This window comes from Gouania willdenowi, chromosome 21 (assembly GCF_900634775.1).
Source record: "Gouania willdenowi chromosome 21, fGouWil2.1, whole genome shotgun sequence".
Classification (NCBI taxonomy): Eukaryota; Metazoa; Chordata; class Actinopteri; order Blenniiformes; family Gobiesocidae; genus Gouania; species Gouania willdenowi.
In genome coordinates, this window is record NC_041064.1 from 5,801,598 (window position 1) to 5,819,769 (window position 18,172).

At 37.8% G+C, this 18,172-nt stretch overlaps 1 protein-coding gene across 11 annotated transcripts in view; it reads right to left on the minus strand.

Annotated features, from left to right (window-relative positions):
- Window positions 1-18,172, minus strand: part of LOC114454909 (syntaxin-binding protein 5-like) — a 170,799-nt gene that overhangs the window by 126,187 nt on the left and 26,440 nt on the right. For all 11 annotated transcript variants that reach the window (XM_028435824.1, XM_028435822.1, XM_028435820.1 and 8 more), the window contains exon 2: window positions 16,761-16,858. In XM_028435824.1, the coding sequence (XP_028291625.1) occupies window positions 16,761-16,858 (98 nt within the window). The remainder of the gene's footprint in view (window positions 1-16,760; window positions 16,859-18,172) is intronic.

Consider the following 18,172-nt stretch of genomic DNA (forward strand, 5'->3'; position numbering starts at 1 on the left):
AACATAACTCAGACAAATAAACACAAAACAACCTTCCACATGTCAGCCAATGTCACTGTGACCATGATAAAACACAAGGGCGATGTCATCCAGTACAAGGACGGTCTTTTCTTTTCCCGCTCGTTGCCTTCGGCAGCAGCTTTGCAGCTGGCAGTGGTTATATTTGAGCCTGTTAGTGTTATCAAGCTGAACTGTATCACAGACAACTGTAGCATTTACCCATTAGAGTTTATTCAATTAAAAATATGTCAACTTATAGTCATTGATTTTAGAAAAAGACACCAAAAGAAAAAAAGAACATTGATGTTTCTCAGAGAGTTATTGGAAAGAAAACTTCAAATGGTAAATGGTTAACATTTACGATAACCCTTTATTGCTGGGGCCGTGAATGGTGTAATTCTTTTGGCTTTTCTTTGTAGTGATATATCTATTAAACTATGAATCGTCTGCATGCACTTCATCAATCATTACATTACAAGGCCAACCAGAGTCAGAGCGTCTTCTGATGAAGGAAAATGTCCCAGAGTTTGACATTTGAAGCTTTACTTTGCAGTCAGTACACGTCGAGGGGTATTTATGAAACTATACAGGTGTATCAATGACTATTATGCAAAGGCAACCAAGCTTGGATTTGTAAAATTGCACGATAATAAGCCGATAGTTGAGTAATACTAAGCAGGTTATCAACTGGGGAGTAATTAAATGGCCACATGTATATCTGACTTGGGTGTCTTGTGCATCTAAAACATAATGTATGCTTCCTGAATAATGGAATTTTGAGAACAATGTATCAATGTATTCACATGTACACTCACTGTTCTCTCTTTTTGCTGATGCGTTCACACCGGAAAAATGCTTTGATTCGTTTTACCCGAATAGTCGACCTTGTTTTGGCAGTGTGAACACGCAAACAATGTCTAGGGTAGATATAAAGTGAATTGTTATGGCCCGACTCTAAACCTCTTCAATCAGAGTCTAGAGCGATTGATATGAGCTTTGAACACAAATGCTTCGCTCGGGCCAAACAAACGAAGTGTCAAAGATAGTGTAGAATGCTGCCACCTTGTGGGTGTGGAGGATAAAACATCTAAACCACGGCAATTTGTTGCTGTTCCATTGTTTAAGGTTATGGAAAAAACTGGCAGAAAAAGGCAGAATGTTCTGTGTACTCTTTGACCAATAGACCCATTTTGTGTGACGTATGCATACTAAATTAGGTGCATGCCTGTGCAGGCTCGGTGCAAAACAACAGGAGAATTGCATTGCACTAGCATCGACACGGGCTTGATACACTTTTGTTTTCGTATAAAAACAACACAGTGCCATTGTGTTGCGTTGTTGACTGCACAAATAGGAGTACCAACAATCCAGGGCTTCTATTTTACAACATACCGGCTGGTGGGCACCATTTTCAGAAGAATAGACGAGACTTATGGTTGCGTGCTATCAAATAGAAGCTGACAGTTGACACGCACGCACGCACACTTGCAGAGAGAGAAAGAGCTGCTGAAACATTCCGGATAAAGTGAAAATCAGCTGGTTTATGATAGAAATAAAGAGCATAAAGTTGCCAAATAACCACGCTACGTTTGTGTCGTGTCAACATAATCGCTGCTGAGGGGATGGTGCATGTCAACTATCTCAGTATCTCAGTCTGGATTCAGTAAAACGTGACCATAAAAAGCTGTAAATAGACTGCTATGCAGACGTGGGACAGTGACGAAGAGATTTAATATAGAAATGGAAACTCATCTGTTGAAACTGATCAGAATACGCGGAAAAAAACCTTTGGTAACAAGACTACAGCAGCCCGCCTACCTGCTCATTCATAACAAGTAGTTATGAGATTTTCTTTCTTATATACACTGGGTTTTTCTATCAGATATGTATAAATGTCTGGCCATTGAACATCGGGCCAGGAGCGCATATCGTACGACCACTCGTTTTCGGGAATGCTGCATGGGTCTCGCAATCATTCACCTGTATTTAAAGTGAGTTTCCTTAAATAAGCGACCACACCCTCCAATGACAAGCTTTCTTTAAACTTCAAACTATTTTCAAGCCTTAACAGCCGTTCATTCATTGCCATTTTTCAATTTTTCAAGCGTCACATATGTAAACAACGTGGTTTCTGCACCATCATCAGATGATTGACTCACTGCCCCTCTTGATTTGCCTTACACACCATTATTCATTGAAGGGTTTGGTTTTTAAGGACTACAAGTCCATGATCATGGAAAGAAAATAAACACATCTTACAAAACTATTAAGTGCTGATTAACGTTCTGTGTTGAAAGATGACAATGCCCTTGGAGATGTTAAAAATGGTTTATAAACTAAAAAGAAGTTGCTTTAGTTCACTGAGTAGGCCTATAGCTCTTGTTTCCACCTTCTTATGAGACATTTTCCCGTTACTATGACAGAGTGCAGGAATTACCAGAGCTTCCAGTGACCTTTTAATGGCTACAATTGGAAAGCAAGCATCCAACATCAGCTAAAAGCAAAGGTCACTTGACCTGTTATCACTAAAATGATGCCTTCCTTCCCTCTTCAGGAAAAACACTATTCCCGTGTTTTGAATTCACATCCATCCAATATCTAAGTCTAATGGTGAGAGAATGGTGATTTATGAAAATACAAATGTTGTATTTTTCTCTTGCGAGATACACCCACACCCCCTTAAACCACAGACATCTCATTTCCATGCATATAGAGCTGTAAACCTAGAGTCACAAAATGACAATACAACAATTGTAAGCTTGCTCCTTTAAGAGTCTCATCCAAAAATATCAAACCTTGAGTAGAGGAACTTTTGGAATCTTGGTAACAATTCAGCTTCTGTTAACAATCGATGAAAATTAGAAGAGTTGACAATGTACTGTAGGCTCATACACTTGTGTTCAAACATGGTTTTTGTTTTGCGTAATCCAAGACACTTTTTAGTTTTGTAATCTATATGAATAAACTAATATTGATTTTTTAAAAAAAAAAGACAATTCATTGAATAAAAAACTGAGAATAAGTAAAACGGTAAGCTGGCAGCTTGCCCGATTGAATTGAAAATGGCTCATGTCATGTTATCTACATTCTGCAGTGTTTCATTTAACAGTAGGTGGACTGTGAAAGTGAATCGTTGGCATTTGTTGAGGCGTTCACAATGTAGCTAAAATTAGTCTGCTGACCTTTCAATCCTTGACTACCTTTCCATCCGAAGTAAAGGGGACAAAAGACCAAATAGAGCGAAGTAAAGAAACAGAGGGACGCAGCGGTGTAGTTGGTGAATAATGGTGTTGTTGCAACTTAAATCGTATTTTATAAATTATTACTACAGACTTTGCATTGCTCAGCTTTAAAACGAAGCAACACAAAGAGCTTAAGCTAAGCTTTATCTTAGCCTTCTAAGCTAAGCTAATGCTCCAGTGAGCTACTAAGCAAGGTTGCAAACATTAGCAAGGTGGCTAAGAAGAGATAGGGTGAGGGTAAAGGAGCTTTATTTGTTATTGAACTGTGCAGCTAATCTTTAGGTTTGAACAAACTATGATGAAAAATTAAAGTTGCTGTAAGACTTTTAGCTCTTTAATCCTTTCCCTTTGGGATGCTACTTTATTAGCGCTCAAACTGACTGAACAGAATCAGCTCCAGCTAAACCAAAGCATAAACAGGGTTTAGTATCATTCATATTACAGGATATATGGGAGAAATTGTCATTTGGGATCATGAAAATCATTTAATTTAAAGGTTGCAATAGCACGTCATTTTCCATGTTAGCTGTGCTGTATGAGCAGCATAGCAGCAGTTCTTTTTTTCATTTTTTGTTTAACATAGGGTTGAATGATGAAGGTCTCTCCACTCCTAATGTCCTTTATTCCCTCTTTAACTTCAAAAAGTTGTTCTTGAGTTGCCATGGATACGGTTGATGATAACAGAGTGGAAAGGAAAAGGAAAAGCACTGGAAATCAATACACACTTCATATTTCAATGGGTACTTTTTTAACAATATGTTAAAAATGATCTGGCCCAGACATTGTTTTTTTCCAAATGTGCCCCTAGTAAAAATTTTGCCCATATACAGTACTCTCAAATTATATATTTTTATTGTATTTTCATTGGTTTCAGGTTAATTGTTTCCCATAAGAATCAAAAATCAATACCACTTACCATATGGGTGAATTCATCTAAATGTGGTAGAGCAGACATTTAATCTGAAGTCATGTACCTCCAACCACTGCAGGCTTAAAAAAAACATAATTAATGTAGTGCAGTGATTTTCAACCATGAGGTCATCAGAAATTCAAATGGGGTGACCTGAAATGTATAATAAATAATAACAATATATAACAATAGAGAATACTGATTAAAAATGTTTTGTTTTTTTCAAATGTTTTAATTATTAATTATAATTATTATAACACCACACACAAAACCATCTCAAACAACTGTATCGTATACTTTCACTTTCTCAAATATAAATCTAGTTCAAATAAAATGCAGTATAAAAATATCTGAGCTGTCCCATCTTGTCACTTTGTGCACTAATCCTACTAATAAACATTATCAAAAGCTAATTCTAGAAAGAAACAAAAAAAAGTGTCTCTAGAGAAACCAAAAATTTGTAAATATTAAAATGAGGTCACAACCCAAAAAAGTTGGGAACCACCAATAAAATATAAAAAATAAAAACCAAAAAACCACAAATAAAAACACTTACTGTATGTTAGTGGAAGTATGTTAAAGAGCGTAAGAAACCCTCCCTGATTTTTAAAGTATCCAAACATCATCAACTTCCTTTTTGTATTCAGTACATGAATAAAACATGAATGGGAGGCTGCATTTGAAGCAAACATATGCTGCTATGTGCTTGCATTGATTCGGATTCTCCATCCTAATCTGTGATAACAGTGCGAGATTATATTATTGTTAAACCTGTCATCGTTTTGCTACTTTTGATAAAACAAAAGCATAAACCTGCAGGTTACGATCATCGCTGTAGTTGTACCCTATGAGGGTAAACAAGGACAGGGTGCAGAATGTGCACATGAATTGTGTAAAAAGTGCTGATTCATCCATTTCTGTCCCACATCCAGGGCAGCAGCACTTTGTGCTTGCTCACCGAGTGCGTCTGTTGAAAAATTGCCTTTCCTTCTGTTTACAGATGGCTGCTAATCCTGCTCTGTGTAATTCACTGATGAGCACCAGATGAAAGATGCATAACACACTGATATTAACGGGAATTAATATTCATGGTGTCTTTTTTGACACAATTAAATCCAATAGCCCTTATTTACCCGACATAAAATGTACTCAGTTCAACTTTTTGGAGGCCTATATCTTCTGGAACAAAGAGTTCAAAACATCTAATTTTAACTAGATCTAAATCTAACAACAACACAAGCTTTACGTAAGCAACGAGACAATCAGATAAAACAACTGGGACAGTCAGATTATCACTAAGACAGTTTGAGACCAAAATGCAAAAATTGAAAATAATTAACAAATAAAAAGTCTGCCTTCTCTTTTAATTACTAACGTTAATACACATTTACCAAATAAATCAAATAATCAGACACATTAGACCCCTCAATGATAAATAATTAAAAAAATAATAATCTTGTACATAATCTGTATTACGTTAAATCAGCAGTAAATGTCGTTTTTAATTAACTGCAATAAGTCATCGTTTCATTTCTAAATGTAAAAACCTAATTAAAGGCTGTTAGATATTAACTTTTGAATTTATGCCTGACTTAAATAATTAGTATATATCTTAATCTCTTGATGAGCTAATACCCAACTCTAGAATTATTGTTGCAGTCAGATATGTGACCAAACTCTTATCGTGTGCGTGTGTAATCTGATTACAGCAATGAGCAAACACTGCAGAAGTTTGGTTTCTGACAGAACAACACACACACACACACACACACACACACACACACACACACACACACACACACACACACACACACACACACACACACACACACACACACACACACACACACACACACACACACACACACACACACACACACACACACACACACACACACACACACACAGTACAATTTGCCGAGTGACCTTCTAATCCTAAACATGCTCCACTGACCAAATTAGTTTGACTAATTGCTCAGGGCTGGTCGTTGAACAACACTGGGCTGCAGATGAGGGGATTTATCCCTGAAAACATGGCGACAATAACCTTCCTTTTGCCAAAACTCACACAGAGGACAAAAGACGGCTAACTTATCTTCATTACAGGGCAAAAGGTAAAGTCGAAAGGACGCCCGACCTCAGCTTTAGTCAAACAACATCACCTTTCGCATGAAAAATTATTATTCGCTCAGCGTACCACGGTGACTTTCCCCATAGTTCCAAAACTACAGTTTCTTGGCTTTGTCGGAGTCTGTGATTCAGCTGTTGAAAACTGCTTTCCAGGAGAGGCACAGGTCTGACAGTTCACAAATCACTGTACTCGTACACTTGTAGGAGCTTTCATCAACGTGGGGGCCACAAAAACAAGGGCCACATGATCAATATTCACGTCAGCATTGAGATAATGATTGAACTGAGCATTTAGCAGGAGAAGACAAAGATTGTTGTGTGTTTTTCGTGTCAATTTCTGCATTTTGGGATCGTGGTGGTCTGTTTTTGTCTTTTTTTGGTTGTTTTTTTTTTCTTTTTTTGCGTTTTTCTGTTTTGTGGGGTTTTTTTCAGACAGCTATAGATAATGTTTTTTTTGTCACTTTTTATTTATTTTTTTTATTATTCTGTTAGGAATTAAATTGTTCTCATCTGAAATAAACATTGCATAATATGTTAGTGGATTTTTCAGTTGTTGTGTCATTATTTTGTCTGTTTTCATCTTTGTATCGTCTATTTTTCAGTCATTGTTTTTCTGTTGTTTTGTATGTTTTGAGATATATTCTGGGCTTCGTGTCAGATTTCACTTTCCATCTACAGATTTTTTGGGGGGATTTGTTTATGGGGGCTGAACAAATGACCATTTCTGTTCTAAGACACTCGAACCAAAAAAAGTTGTAATTGTTTTATATTTTAAATCAAAGTTAAAGGCACTCTTTTTCTCCCAAAATGCTGTTGGAGATTTTAAATGCATGCTGTGTTTTTACCACCACTGCTTCGACACTGTTTTTTTAACCTTCAGTCTTAACATTTTGAGAATAAATTTACTCCGTAAACTTGACCTTTTGATGGCCTGACTTCATTCATCATTTCAGGCTGAACTTAAACAGTTTTACTTGCAAATATGACCCGAGCTTTGTTCAACATGACAGATGCTGCACGGCATTCAGCATGAGCTTCACAAAACAAGTTTTACTCTGCAGTAATAATGGCTACTACTACAAAATAAAAGCACTCCGTTTACTTGTCCAACAATGATATCAAATAATTGTTAGATTTTCTTTGCTATTTCCAACTTTCAGATACGTAAACTGAAACTCACTTTAAGCTTCTTGATTCTTGTATATATCTATTATATTTGTAAGTTTGTATATTATTTTTGACTCATAACAATCTGATCGCTAGAGGAAACATGGGCTCGTCCGTAGACGGTCAAATTTTCTGGTTCAATAAACAGGAAGAGATTCAAATTCTGATGTAGCTGGTTCTGATTTACAGTCTGCATAAACAGAACTGAATTATAACATAACCTAACTATTAGAGGGAACATGGACTCGTCTGTGAACGGTCGCATTTACAGACCTTGGAGTCGCTGTTAGTTTACCAATAAACAGGAAGAGATTCATCACCTTTATAATAAGTGCTGACTCAGCCACTGGGAGTGAGGCCCAAGGCCAAGACACGCTGACTTGATAATAATGTATCATGTTTTTCTGCAGTCAGTGCCTTCTCCTCGTTCTTCTCTCTCTGCTCTGTTTCAGGTGTCGTGAAGCTGATGATGGCAGTTCCTGATCTGTGGTTCACGTCTCAACTAGTCTGAGACACTCTGATGTTCTATCTCTCTATCCTGTTCTGTTGGTCCTTCTGTCCACTAACCCCAACCAGTCCACGCAGATGGCTGCCACCTCTGAACCTGGTTCTAACGGAGATTTATTCATGACAAAAGGAAGTTGTTTCTTCCCACTGTCGCTAAATGCTTGTTCATGTGGCTCTTGTTGGGTTTTTTTCTTTGTTATTATGAATTTTATATTTTGATAAGCACATTGAGATGACTTTGTTGCAAATTGCGCTATACAAATAAAGTTGAATTGAACTGACTTATTTAAGTTTTTCTACTGTAATGTGTGCACTTGTATTTAATCCTTATTTAATTAACAGTCTAAATTATCTGGGTTTGTCTTTCTTTTTGTGAATATGCTTTTTATTTGTAATATTTATCGTGCCTCTGTAACAAAGTAATTTCTCCCTGGGATAAATAAAGTATTTCTGATTCTGATTCTAAAGCTAAAATGAATGAAGAAGTGCTGCTATACACCATATTCCAACTGCAGTATAAGGGTTTTGTCGGTTAGTGCTTCTGCCATCCTGTTTTTCATGCAGTGGAAAAACATTATAGTCATCAAAGCAACAGACAGTTTATTTGGCACAGGAACAGAAAATCTGTCCTAGTCCATACCTCCTCATCTCTTTTTTCCTCCGTGTCTGCCTCTGGATGTCACCTCATCTTTTCCTCCACTTCTCTGATCTGATGGAGAAGTAACTGTCTATCAGACTGGCCAATTCTATTACCACAAGAAGAAGAGAGACCAATGCGTGCACGTACTGACACACCTGTCAAACTCTCCCTTTCATTTTATTTGTTCTCAATAAGCCAAAGCCTCTGTGTGAGAGTGTGGGACGTTGGGCCCGAGGCAGGGAGGAGTGTCCTCCAAGTCCTCTGCAGAGAGCCTTGTTGCCAACCCACTGCACCAACTCTAATGACATCGTTGTTATGCCTCATTCCCTAAACAGGACCGTCCCTGCTGTGTCTGACTCATGATAAATGTGAGCGTGGAGACGCTACGGGAAAAGGTGTTGGGGATTTTTAGTCTTCTTTTTTGAAGATGTTTCCTCGGAAAAGACATTCAAACTATTAAAGTATACATTATGAAACCAGTAGCACCATTGTGTAAATCAACCAAACGGGAAGCTAAAGGTGTAATACCAGCTTGATAGTAACTTGTGTCATTGGCAAAATGAAGCTAAAATCTGAAAAAAACTAAAAAGTGTCAATGGGATAAAGTAAGATGCAAAACGGCCAAAATATTTTTTTTAAGGTTTCTGGGAAAATAATAATTCAAATTAAGACATAAAGAGCCATATGTTGAGTATCACTAACTTAATAGCTTTATTATGGTTTTAGTAAATTAATTTAATAAACTAAATTGTGAGTCAACGGTTGCCCTACCCTTAGAAAACCCTCAGTTTTAAAATCGTTGCTGCACCCCTGTATTATTAGAGGTTCTAAATGAACAAATGAGTGTGCTAGCACCCCTTCAAATTAAAGCTGGGGTACTCGATTTATTTTCTTTAATTAAAAATAATTCTTATTAGCATCATATAGTATATCGTAAAAGTAATAATTTCTGAAAAAAATTGTCTGCGTGCTGTCTGTGCCTCATAATTAAGTATTTTAGTTAATAAAACCCCAGAAGACAAAGTCTTGGCGGTCACCCCCTCCTGCTCCAATCACAGGATTTAGAGAGGGGAGGGGTGAGCAGAGAAGGAACGAAGGAGCCTCCTTATTGGCTGTCGCGATATATAGTGAAGCGTGTGCACGGTGCAAACTTGTTTTCAGTCTTGGACTAACTTTGGACAAGCAAGTGGCTGTTTTCCTTCTAGACAGGTAATCTAATATTCCATTTTTATATTTTTTGTGTGCATCCTTTTGCACGGCGACGTGTTGTACAGGTAGTGCTCGTTCAGCTCTCGTGCTCGATTTCATGCACTTCCTTGAGAGGAGGAGACTGGGAGGAATTAGCAGAGTCGGGGAAGGGATTTACGGTTCGAATTCAGCCACGCCCCTCTGTCATGGTTCAAGAAACAGGTAGTGCAGCTTTAATGTCAGAATCAGAATTGTTAAGTTTAATTTCTGATATACGTGACGGTATTATTTATGAAGTTTTCCCACAAGCACATCAATACAAAATGCATCCGAAACGAACCGATAGATCGCAATTAACGCATTATGTACCCCGCTATAAAATCTCCAAAGAACAATCTATGCTATACTAACTATCTACTCCATACTCACTATACTGTACCACTATATTCAAAAATCTCTCAATCCAACCTACTCACCACAGATTGCAGAGTCCACAGGTGATAGTTTTTATAGAATTATTATTTCCCCAGAAAACTTTAAAAGGGGAAACTTTTTAACCCCTTTTTATCTTTTTCTTTGGCCATTTTGCAAATTCCTTTGTCCCATTTTTGCACTTTGTTTTTAAGATTTAGCTTCCTTTTGCCATTTTTATCCATTTTTGCAATTTCTTTTTGACACTTATCCAATTTTGGTCGATTTACCATTTTTTGCCACCTGTTACTCATTTTTTTGTCACTTTGCTCATTGCTGTCATCTCTTTGTTAAACGGCTGGCTGTGATTGGCTTGATCACCATTCAATCAATCTAACTGGACCAATACATTGAAACATTGAATCCCTGAGTAAAAAGTGAGGGGGATGAATTTTATTTCATCTCGCACCTGCAAGATGGTCCCAAAACGTCACAGAATCTCATTCCTCTAGCGGGGTTTCAACCCATAGAGGAAAGTCACTCTTACATTTTACAACACAACCCTACCGTGGCAACCATCGGATGCCTTTGATCTCATCAAACCAGTCAAATGATGCACTTCCTTGATTTTATATGATAAGTGAGTTATAGGTGAGTTAAGGTACGTTTCAGTTAAAAAGTACTTTTAATTTTGGTTGAGCATCCCTTTAAAGGCTGAGTTTAAACAATTATGTATACTTTTTTTTTCTAATTTAATCTACACTACATTTAGCATGAATTATTTAAAATCTAAATACATTATTACGGGGTAAATACTGTAGAAATGACTGTGCTACAATGTGTTCTACAAAAACAAGTCCTTCATGGTACAGCATCTTAATTTAAAAGTATCAACTTAATGCGTTGGGCTGCAAAGTGCAGGTGGTTAAATTTGGACCTGCATTACATAAAGTGGGTGACATGCTGTGAGATGAATCAAAGAGATACATGTGAAAAAGGAAATGAAAACCTTGCAGCCCTCACAGTAAGTGTTTGTCTTTAATGGGGAGGAAAAACAGCAGCTGCTGAAAGAGACACATTTTAGCTAATTGGGCAACATGTGCTGAGTCACTTTAGCCCGGAGCCTTCCTATAGGTTCTGTGTTGCCTGGGTGTAAGGAGGGGGGGGCTGTAGAAGGAGGGGAGATCAATTAACTATTTGTCAGAGAGTATAAATATGTGTATAAGTATGTATGTAAATGTATATATGTGAGCAATGCATGCATCTGTATATATACACATGCCCATTTCTTTGCTTAACTGTGTATTTTTACTCCTGTTATATGACGTATAACAGTGTCATGTAACAGAGCTGTCTTGTACCCTTTATGTTGATTACTGTGAAAAATAAATATAAAGTAAAAAAATCTAAACTTTAAACTAAAGTATTTTTCTATACTACGTTAAGGTTTTGTTTATTCAGACAACTTTTTTCAGGAAATTTGCTTTGAAATGTACTTTGATCTCCTATCATGTTTCGACTGCCAACTGTCAGTCTTCCTCAAAGGCGTCTGCTGATCGCTTTGATGCGTCCTTATGAGTTCTGTCTGGGCGTGGCCAACTTGAGAGTTCTGTCAGGCTGGCCACACCCCCCCCATTGCCTGATTGTTTTTCATAAGGACACTGAGGAAAACTGACAGTCGGCAGTCGAAACTTATCAGGAGATCAAAGTAAATTTCCTGAAAAAAGTTGTTTAACATTATATTTAAAAAATATGATAAAATGAACTTGCTACTAAAATAATAACTAAGTTTTTCAATAGTGCCTGTTTTTAAAAAAGTTTTTACAATTTAAACAAAATCTAATCAATGATGGTTGTAATTTATTTTATTGATTTAATTCTAAAATAGATGCACACTCAGAGTTCCTTCACTTTGAGATATTCTCACTGTTTCTCATTGGTGAAGGACAAAGAGAAGACCATTATAGTTAAATGTAAACTGTGTCTGGGCTCATAGGCCAGAAACATATTACATTACTTATTCCCATCGTAACTGGTTATTTAAATGCCACCCCTAGCTTAAATAACACCCAGATAATACACCCTAGATTTGGATCAGACAATGTTCCACACATGCACCATTTTTTCTCCCACGATAAGTAGAAGATGCACTTTTGTAGAAACCATTTTCCTTCTGCTACAGTTGAAAGAGCTGAACATCTTAAGAAAAACGTTGCAATCCTGCTGTATCATATGTATGCACCATTTTGCAGATGATACAGCATGAAGGTGGAGTCAGATTGAGTTTGGTTTTCTCTCCCAAAAATAAACTTGTGAGCAACGATAGCTGTGTGCATGTAAATTCACCGACCATTTCTAATCTGTAAAAGTACAAGAAAGCTGTAGAAGCTAAAGGAGACCCGATGGACACATCCAAACTGATTCTAGTCACTCCTTTCACACAACAGCCACTGGATTGTTGGCACCGTTATCCAGGGACACTTTGATGAAGCAACTGAATGGAATATAGGAGAAAACATGTAGCTTTCCGCTTCTTACAGATCTACAATCCAGACAAAGCAGAAGAAGCTGCTCAATGGGACAACACAGACCCCTCAAACCAATAAAGCAGAAGTGCCCAACCTTTTTCAACTCACGCACTACGTCTACCATGGACAGCTCTTTGGGATCTATTGTGTTGGGTGGTTCTAACTGTAAATAATCAGATTTTAATATTTAAACTATTACAATTATTATTATACACTACAATTACAATATACAATTATTAAATATGTCTATCTATCTATTAAAGCAAGGAACGTCTGTGTGTGGAGCAAATATCTCCCCGACGCGGTAAGAGTTCGACCTGAAACTTTAAATATTGACATACAATAATAATATTGACGCAGTAACACTTAAAAACTGATTTTGATTCAAATGTATTTCAGAAATGTATATACAATCAATCACAATGTTTTCAAAATAAAGTTTGTAAAATGTACACAGTAAAAATGTAGCGTTTCCGTTTCGTTATGGCAGAACAAAAACAGTGTGAAGGTGTGATGGTCAGCAGTTTGTTTATGTCAGATCATCTCACAGTTCAAATCCACAGAAGCACCAAACACAGCTGCTCACTTCATCCAATCTTAGCACTGAATCAGAACACACACATGATTTGTCTGCATTAACCCAAATCTGAGAGGCAGCTGTTCATATAAAGGAGAAGTAAAATCAAGGAAACCAATGAAAAGCTGAATTAAACAAATGAAAACAATATGCTGGTATATCAATTAGAGAACAATGAGGCATCAAACAACCCAGTCAGGAGGAAATGGAGGAATTAAATGGTGACGGACTACATGTTTTATCAGGGTTTTCTTCTACTTATACTTAGAGGTTGTAAATGAAGAAATTAGTATGCTCGCGCCCCCTTAAATTGTGGTCAGAATCGTAATTGTCAGGTTTAATTCCTGGTTTGCGTGTCGTTCGATCGACACAAAATGTCTCCACAATCGACCTGTAGATCGTGATCAACTAAAAAAAAACAACTCATTTTTAAAAGAGCTATGTTATAATTTATTTAATGGATGGCCCGTAACTGTAAAAGTAAAAAAATATGCAATCGTCAAAAATTCTTATTAAAGTGCTTTTATATAAAACACGAGAAAGAGAGAAGCTATACAACTCCCTGCATACAATAATACAGCACATCAAGGAAAGATCACAGGGAGGAGTAAAGCATTTAAAAAAAACAACAGAGGAAGAAAAAACAAAGAGAGACCATTATAGAAGATGACAGGCAAACGGTAAAAGCCCCGAGAGCAGAAGAAGAGGCTGTGAAGGACAGGGGAAGGAAGTGTAAATTAAATAAAAAATAAAAGCAGGAATAAGGAAAGGGAAGAAAAGAAAAAAGACCTCTAGACATAAGACAATGAAGGGCGAAGCAGAGTGAGAGGCTTCAAATACATTGTGTGTGAGTGCACGCCTGGGTGTGTGTGAGAGCACGCCTGGGTGTGTGTGAGTGCACGCCTGGGTGTGTGTGAGAGAGAGAAAGTGAGAGAAGGAGTCAGAGAGCTGATGATAAGCCACATGGGAGCAGAGGAAGGTGTGTGCAGCATGTCAATACACACGGTAAGTCACTCAAGGGCTTCAATCCAGCTCAGAACCATAAGACACATGAAAGGCTGGCAGAAGGAGGACAGATTACTGGGAAAAGTACAAGTAATGGAAACCTGCTTTTGACCTTAACCTGTCATCGAGCCAAAACTGAGTTCATTCCTCAGTGATTTTAACAGTCAACCACATCATGCCTTCTTTTTTTCACCAAGAAATCACCAATTCTTTTCCATGTGCTATCCAAGAAGGACCCAGTGGTGGACTGGCCATCTGGCATACCGGACATCATCCCGGTGGGCCGTCTACCCAAAAATGTTTTTTTTTTTTTGAAGAACTAGTGGAGGCAGACATGGTAACAGGTGGCCAAAAAATGGTCCAAAAGGGGCAAAAACGTGGCAGGAAAAGAGTGAAAACTAACTAAGATGGGTCAAAAGCAGTCAAGAGTGGCCAAAAATGTGCAAATATAGGGGAACCAGGTGGTATGTAATGAAAAAGGGAAGCTTTAATGAGCAAAATGTGGCAAACAATAGTGAAAAGGGGCAAAAATGTGGAAAAAAAACGAAGCTAAATGTAGGGAATAAAGGAAACAAGTGGTATTTATTAGGCAAAAGTTAGCTTATTAGGATGAAAAGTGTCAAAACAAACTTGCAGAAATTGACAAAAAATAGGCAAGAAAAGAGTAAAAAGTGACTAAAATGGGCCAAAAGCAGTCAAGAGTGGCCAAATAAATGGGCAAATAAAGAGGAACCAGGTAGTATGTAATGGCAAAGGGTAGCTTAAATGAGCAAAATGTGGCAAACAATGTTTAAAAAAGGCAAAAATGTGGAACAAAAAGAGGAAAATGTAGGCGAAAAAAGTAAACAAGTGGTATTTTATGGCAAAAGTTAACTTATTTGGATGAAAAGTGGCCAAAAAAATTCAAAAAATGTCAGAAATTGGATAAGTGTCAAAAAGAAGTTCAAAAATTGACAAAAAAAAAGGAACGAAAGGGACATTTATTTGCAAAAGGTAGCTAAAGTCTGAAAAAAGTGTCAGAACTTTTTAAAAAGGGGCAAAAATGGGACAAAGGAAGTTGCAAAATGGCCAAAGGCATTACTTAAAAAGAGGTTAAAATGTCTCTTTTAAGGTTTCCTGGGGGAATAATAATCAAAATGAAGACATATAGAGACACATCATTGACTTAATGATGGTTTCTACGTGCTGTCGCTATAATGTAGTGGGCTGGTCTGGACAAAAAATGCCAGGACTGAATTCTTTGTCCCAGCCCACCCTTGGAATGACCTGATGCATAGCTGCAGCAGCATCAATAATGGCTTTGCTGCCTCTCTTCCCTTAAGGCATTCTTGAGTATTTATGAGCGTGTTATATCCTACCTGGATTGCACTGGCACGTATTATCCTGTGACCGAGTGACCAAGGGAAAGAGTTGCTGGATGGACAGTTCTGAGCCCTCGACTTGACAACCGAACAACTTAAAACAACAGGGGAGTGAGACGAAGGATGAGAGGAAGAAAGGAGGAGGAGGAGGAGGAGAATAATGGGAAGAGAAGAGAAGGAAGCCCTGCCTACTGAGACACAAATCCCAGAACGTAAACACTATAGTTTTAGGGACTGGTTATCTGACATCTGTGTTAGCCCTGAAACAGACTAGCATCCTTTGCACCTAGTGGCCATCATTTATCAACCATTCATGAAAACGGGTGCAAATTTGAGTGCACATTCTGGAATTAATAAAGCACATTTGATTGTTCTGTGGAAGAGGATCAGCTACTGAGCTGGTGACCTCTGCCCCCCTGTGTGCGCTGTGAACAACTACGCAGAGATCCTGGAGACACACATGGAAATATGTTTATATCGACTTCAGTCCGCACGCTTTACACCAGTGGTTCTCAATTTAGGGGTCCCGACCCGCGAGTAAGTCGCGAGCCTCTGAGTGAGGGTCACGTGATGACTTCAAGAATTGCTCCTCAGGAGCCAATAACGACAGATTCATAGCACTCACATTTGCACATCACTTCCCTTGACCAGATTTTTCTTTGTATAAAGTTGACCAATTTACTTACTAATGCACTGTTTCATGTACTCAGCTGTATATAAAAAAATAAAAACATGTAGTAAAGGGAAGTGATTGCTGTTTATTTTTTGTGCAGAAATGCCTCACGTTATTAATATTGGCATTAAATAATTATTTCAGAATGCACTGATATCCTGCCGTTTCTGTTCAGTTGTATCGGGGTGGTTACTGAAAATGGTTGATAAATGAGGGCCCTTGTGAGTGGACCCTGTACCTTGATTAAGTAGGAACAGAAGATGATTAATTATTGCAGGTAGATATTTAACTTTTTCTGCAAAAGAATGCATCACAGTAGAAATGATTTTGATCTCAGGATCTTTAAGATGATAATTATTGTATTAGTCCTTATGTAAAGTATGCAGTGCTCTGTTGCGTGTTCAGACTATAAGAAGGATACATTCTTATTCCACCTGATCTGGAGCCGATGGCAAGGAGCTTCTGCACTGGGTCGAAGGCCAAAGCAGTGGGCTGGTACGGGAAGCCATGACGGACAGTCTGGAGAGAAAGAGAAGATGGATTAATGCTTTGCTTATTGTCATAGATGGACAAACTGTACCTAAATTACATTTAGTATTTACAGCTATTGCTAACATCTCATTGGACTAGCATTAGTGGAGGCTGGTCAATAGAGGGCACTAGGGCGCCGCCCCACCACTCACCACGTTGATTGGAGTAAGACATGAAAAAAATAATACAAATTAATAATGAATTAAAAATACTATGAAACAAATGTTAGATGATCAGTATAAATATTATATAGATATTGATTATATGTAAAGTTGTTTTGTTCATCTGCGTCTGATTGGTGATGTGTTTCCGCCTTAGAGCGCACCAATCTATACCCATTAACTCTCGTTCAAAGTGGTACATGTGCAGTAACTCCTCTCAATACGAGTCAATGGAGAGTCTCTGAGCGGAGCTTACCTGTGCCCAGAGACAGTCTGTGGCTGTGCAAAGTTAAATGCAACCGGATCATTTACACATCACCTCCTTCCATGGAAGCGGCCGACGTCACAGTGGTCTGTCATAAAGTGTCTGATTGACAGGTGAAGCCATGAGACGATAGAAGGAAAGAAGCAAAATGAAGTAAGATAAATTTTATATCTTTGCTTTTCTTTCTACCGGCCGACCCAGCATTGATAAAGACAGGTAGGACCTATTTGAATAGGGCCCTTTAAAATCCACGTTAACAGATTTGCAGACAGAATCACGGAATCAACCAATGAAAACGGTTAAACGCAGAAATAGAATCGGCATAAAATGCCGTCACCGTGAGGCAAGAAACGTTTTTTTTATGGGGACATGTTTCCGTGGACCGCTCATTAGGTGCACCACCCACCTGTCCTGTCCACATTAAACACCGCCTAAACCCCCCAAAACACCGACTAAACTACGCAAATCATCACTGACTCCTAAATACAGAGCCACCAGTGCCCGTTTAACTTTGCTGTGCCTGTAAAACTGTCAGTTTCTTGTGTAGTGCAGGGGTGCAAATGACATGCAAAATGGCAACTCATATACACATACAAGTTCTCCATAAAGTAGTAATGTGTACTTCAAAAAAAACATAAATTGACAGAAAAATAAACAAAAAAAAACTTTAAAGAAAAACCCTGAAACTAGCAGAAATACATAAAATGACTATAAACATGAAGCTACAAAAACAGTTGTACAGTTGGACAAAAAATGTCACACAACATGAGAAAAATGTGGAAAATATCAAACAAAAATACACAAAATCAATCAAAAAACACAACAAATGACAACAAAAAATACACAAAATGAACTGTAAAATGCATCAAATGACAA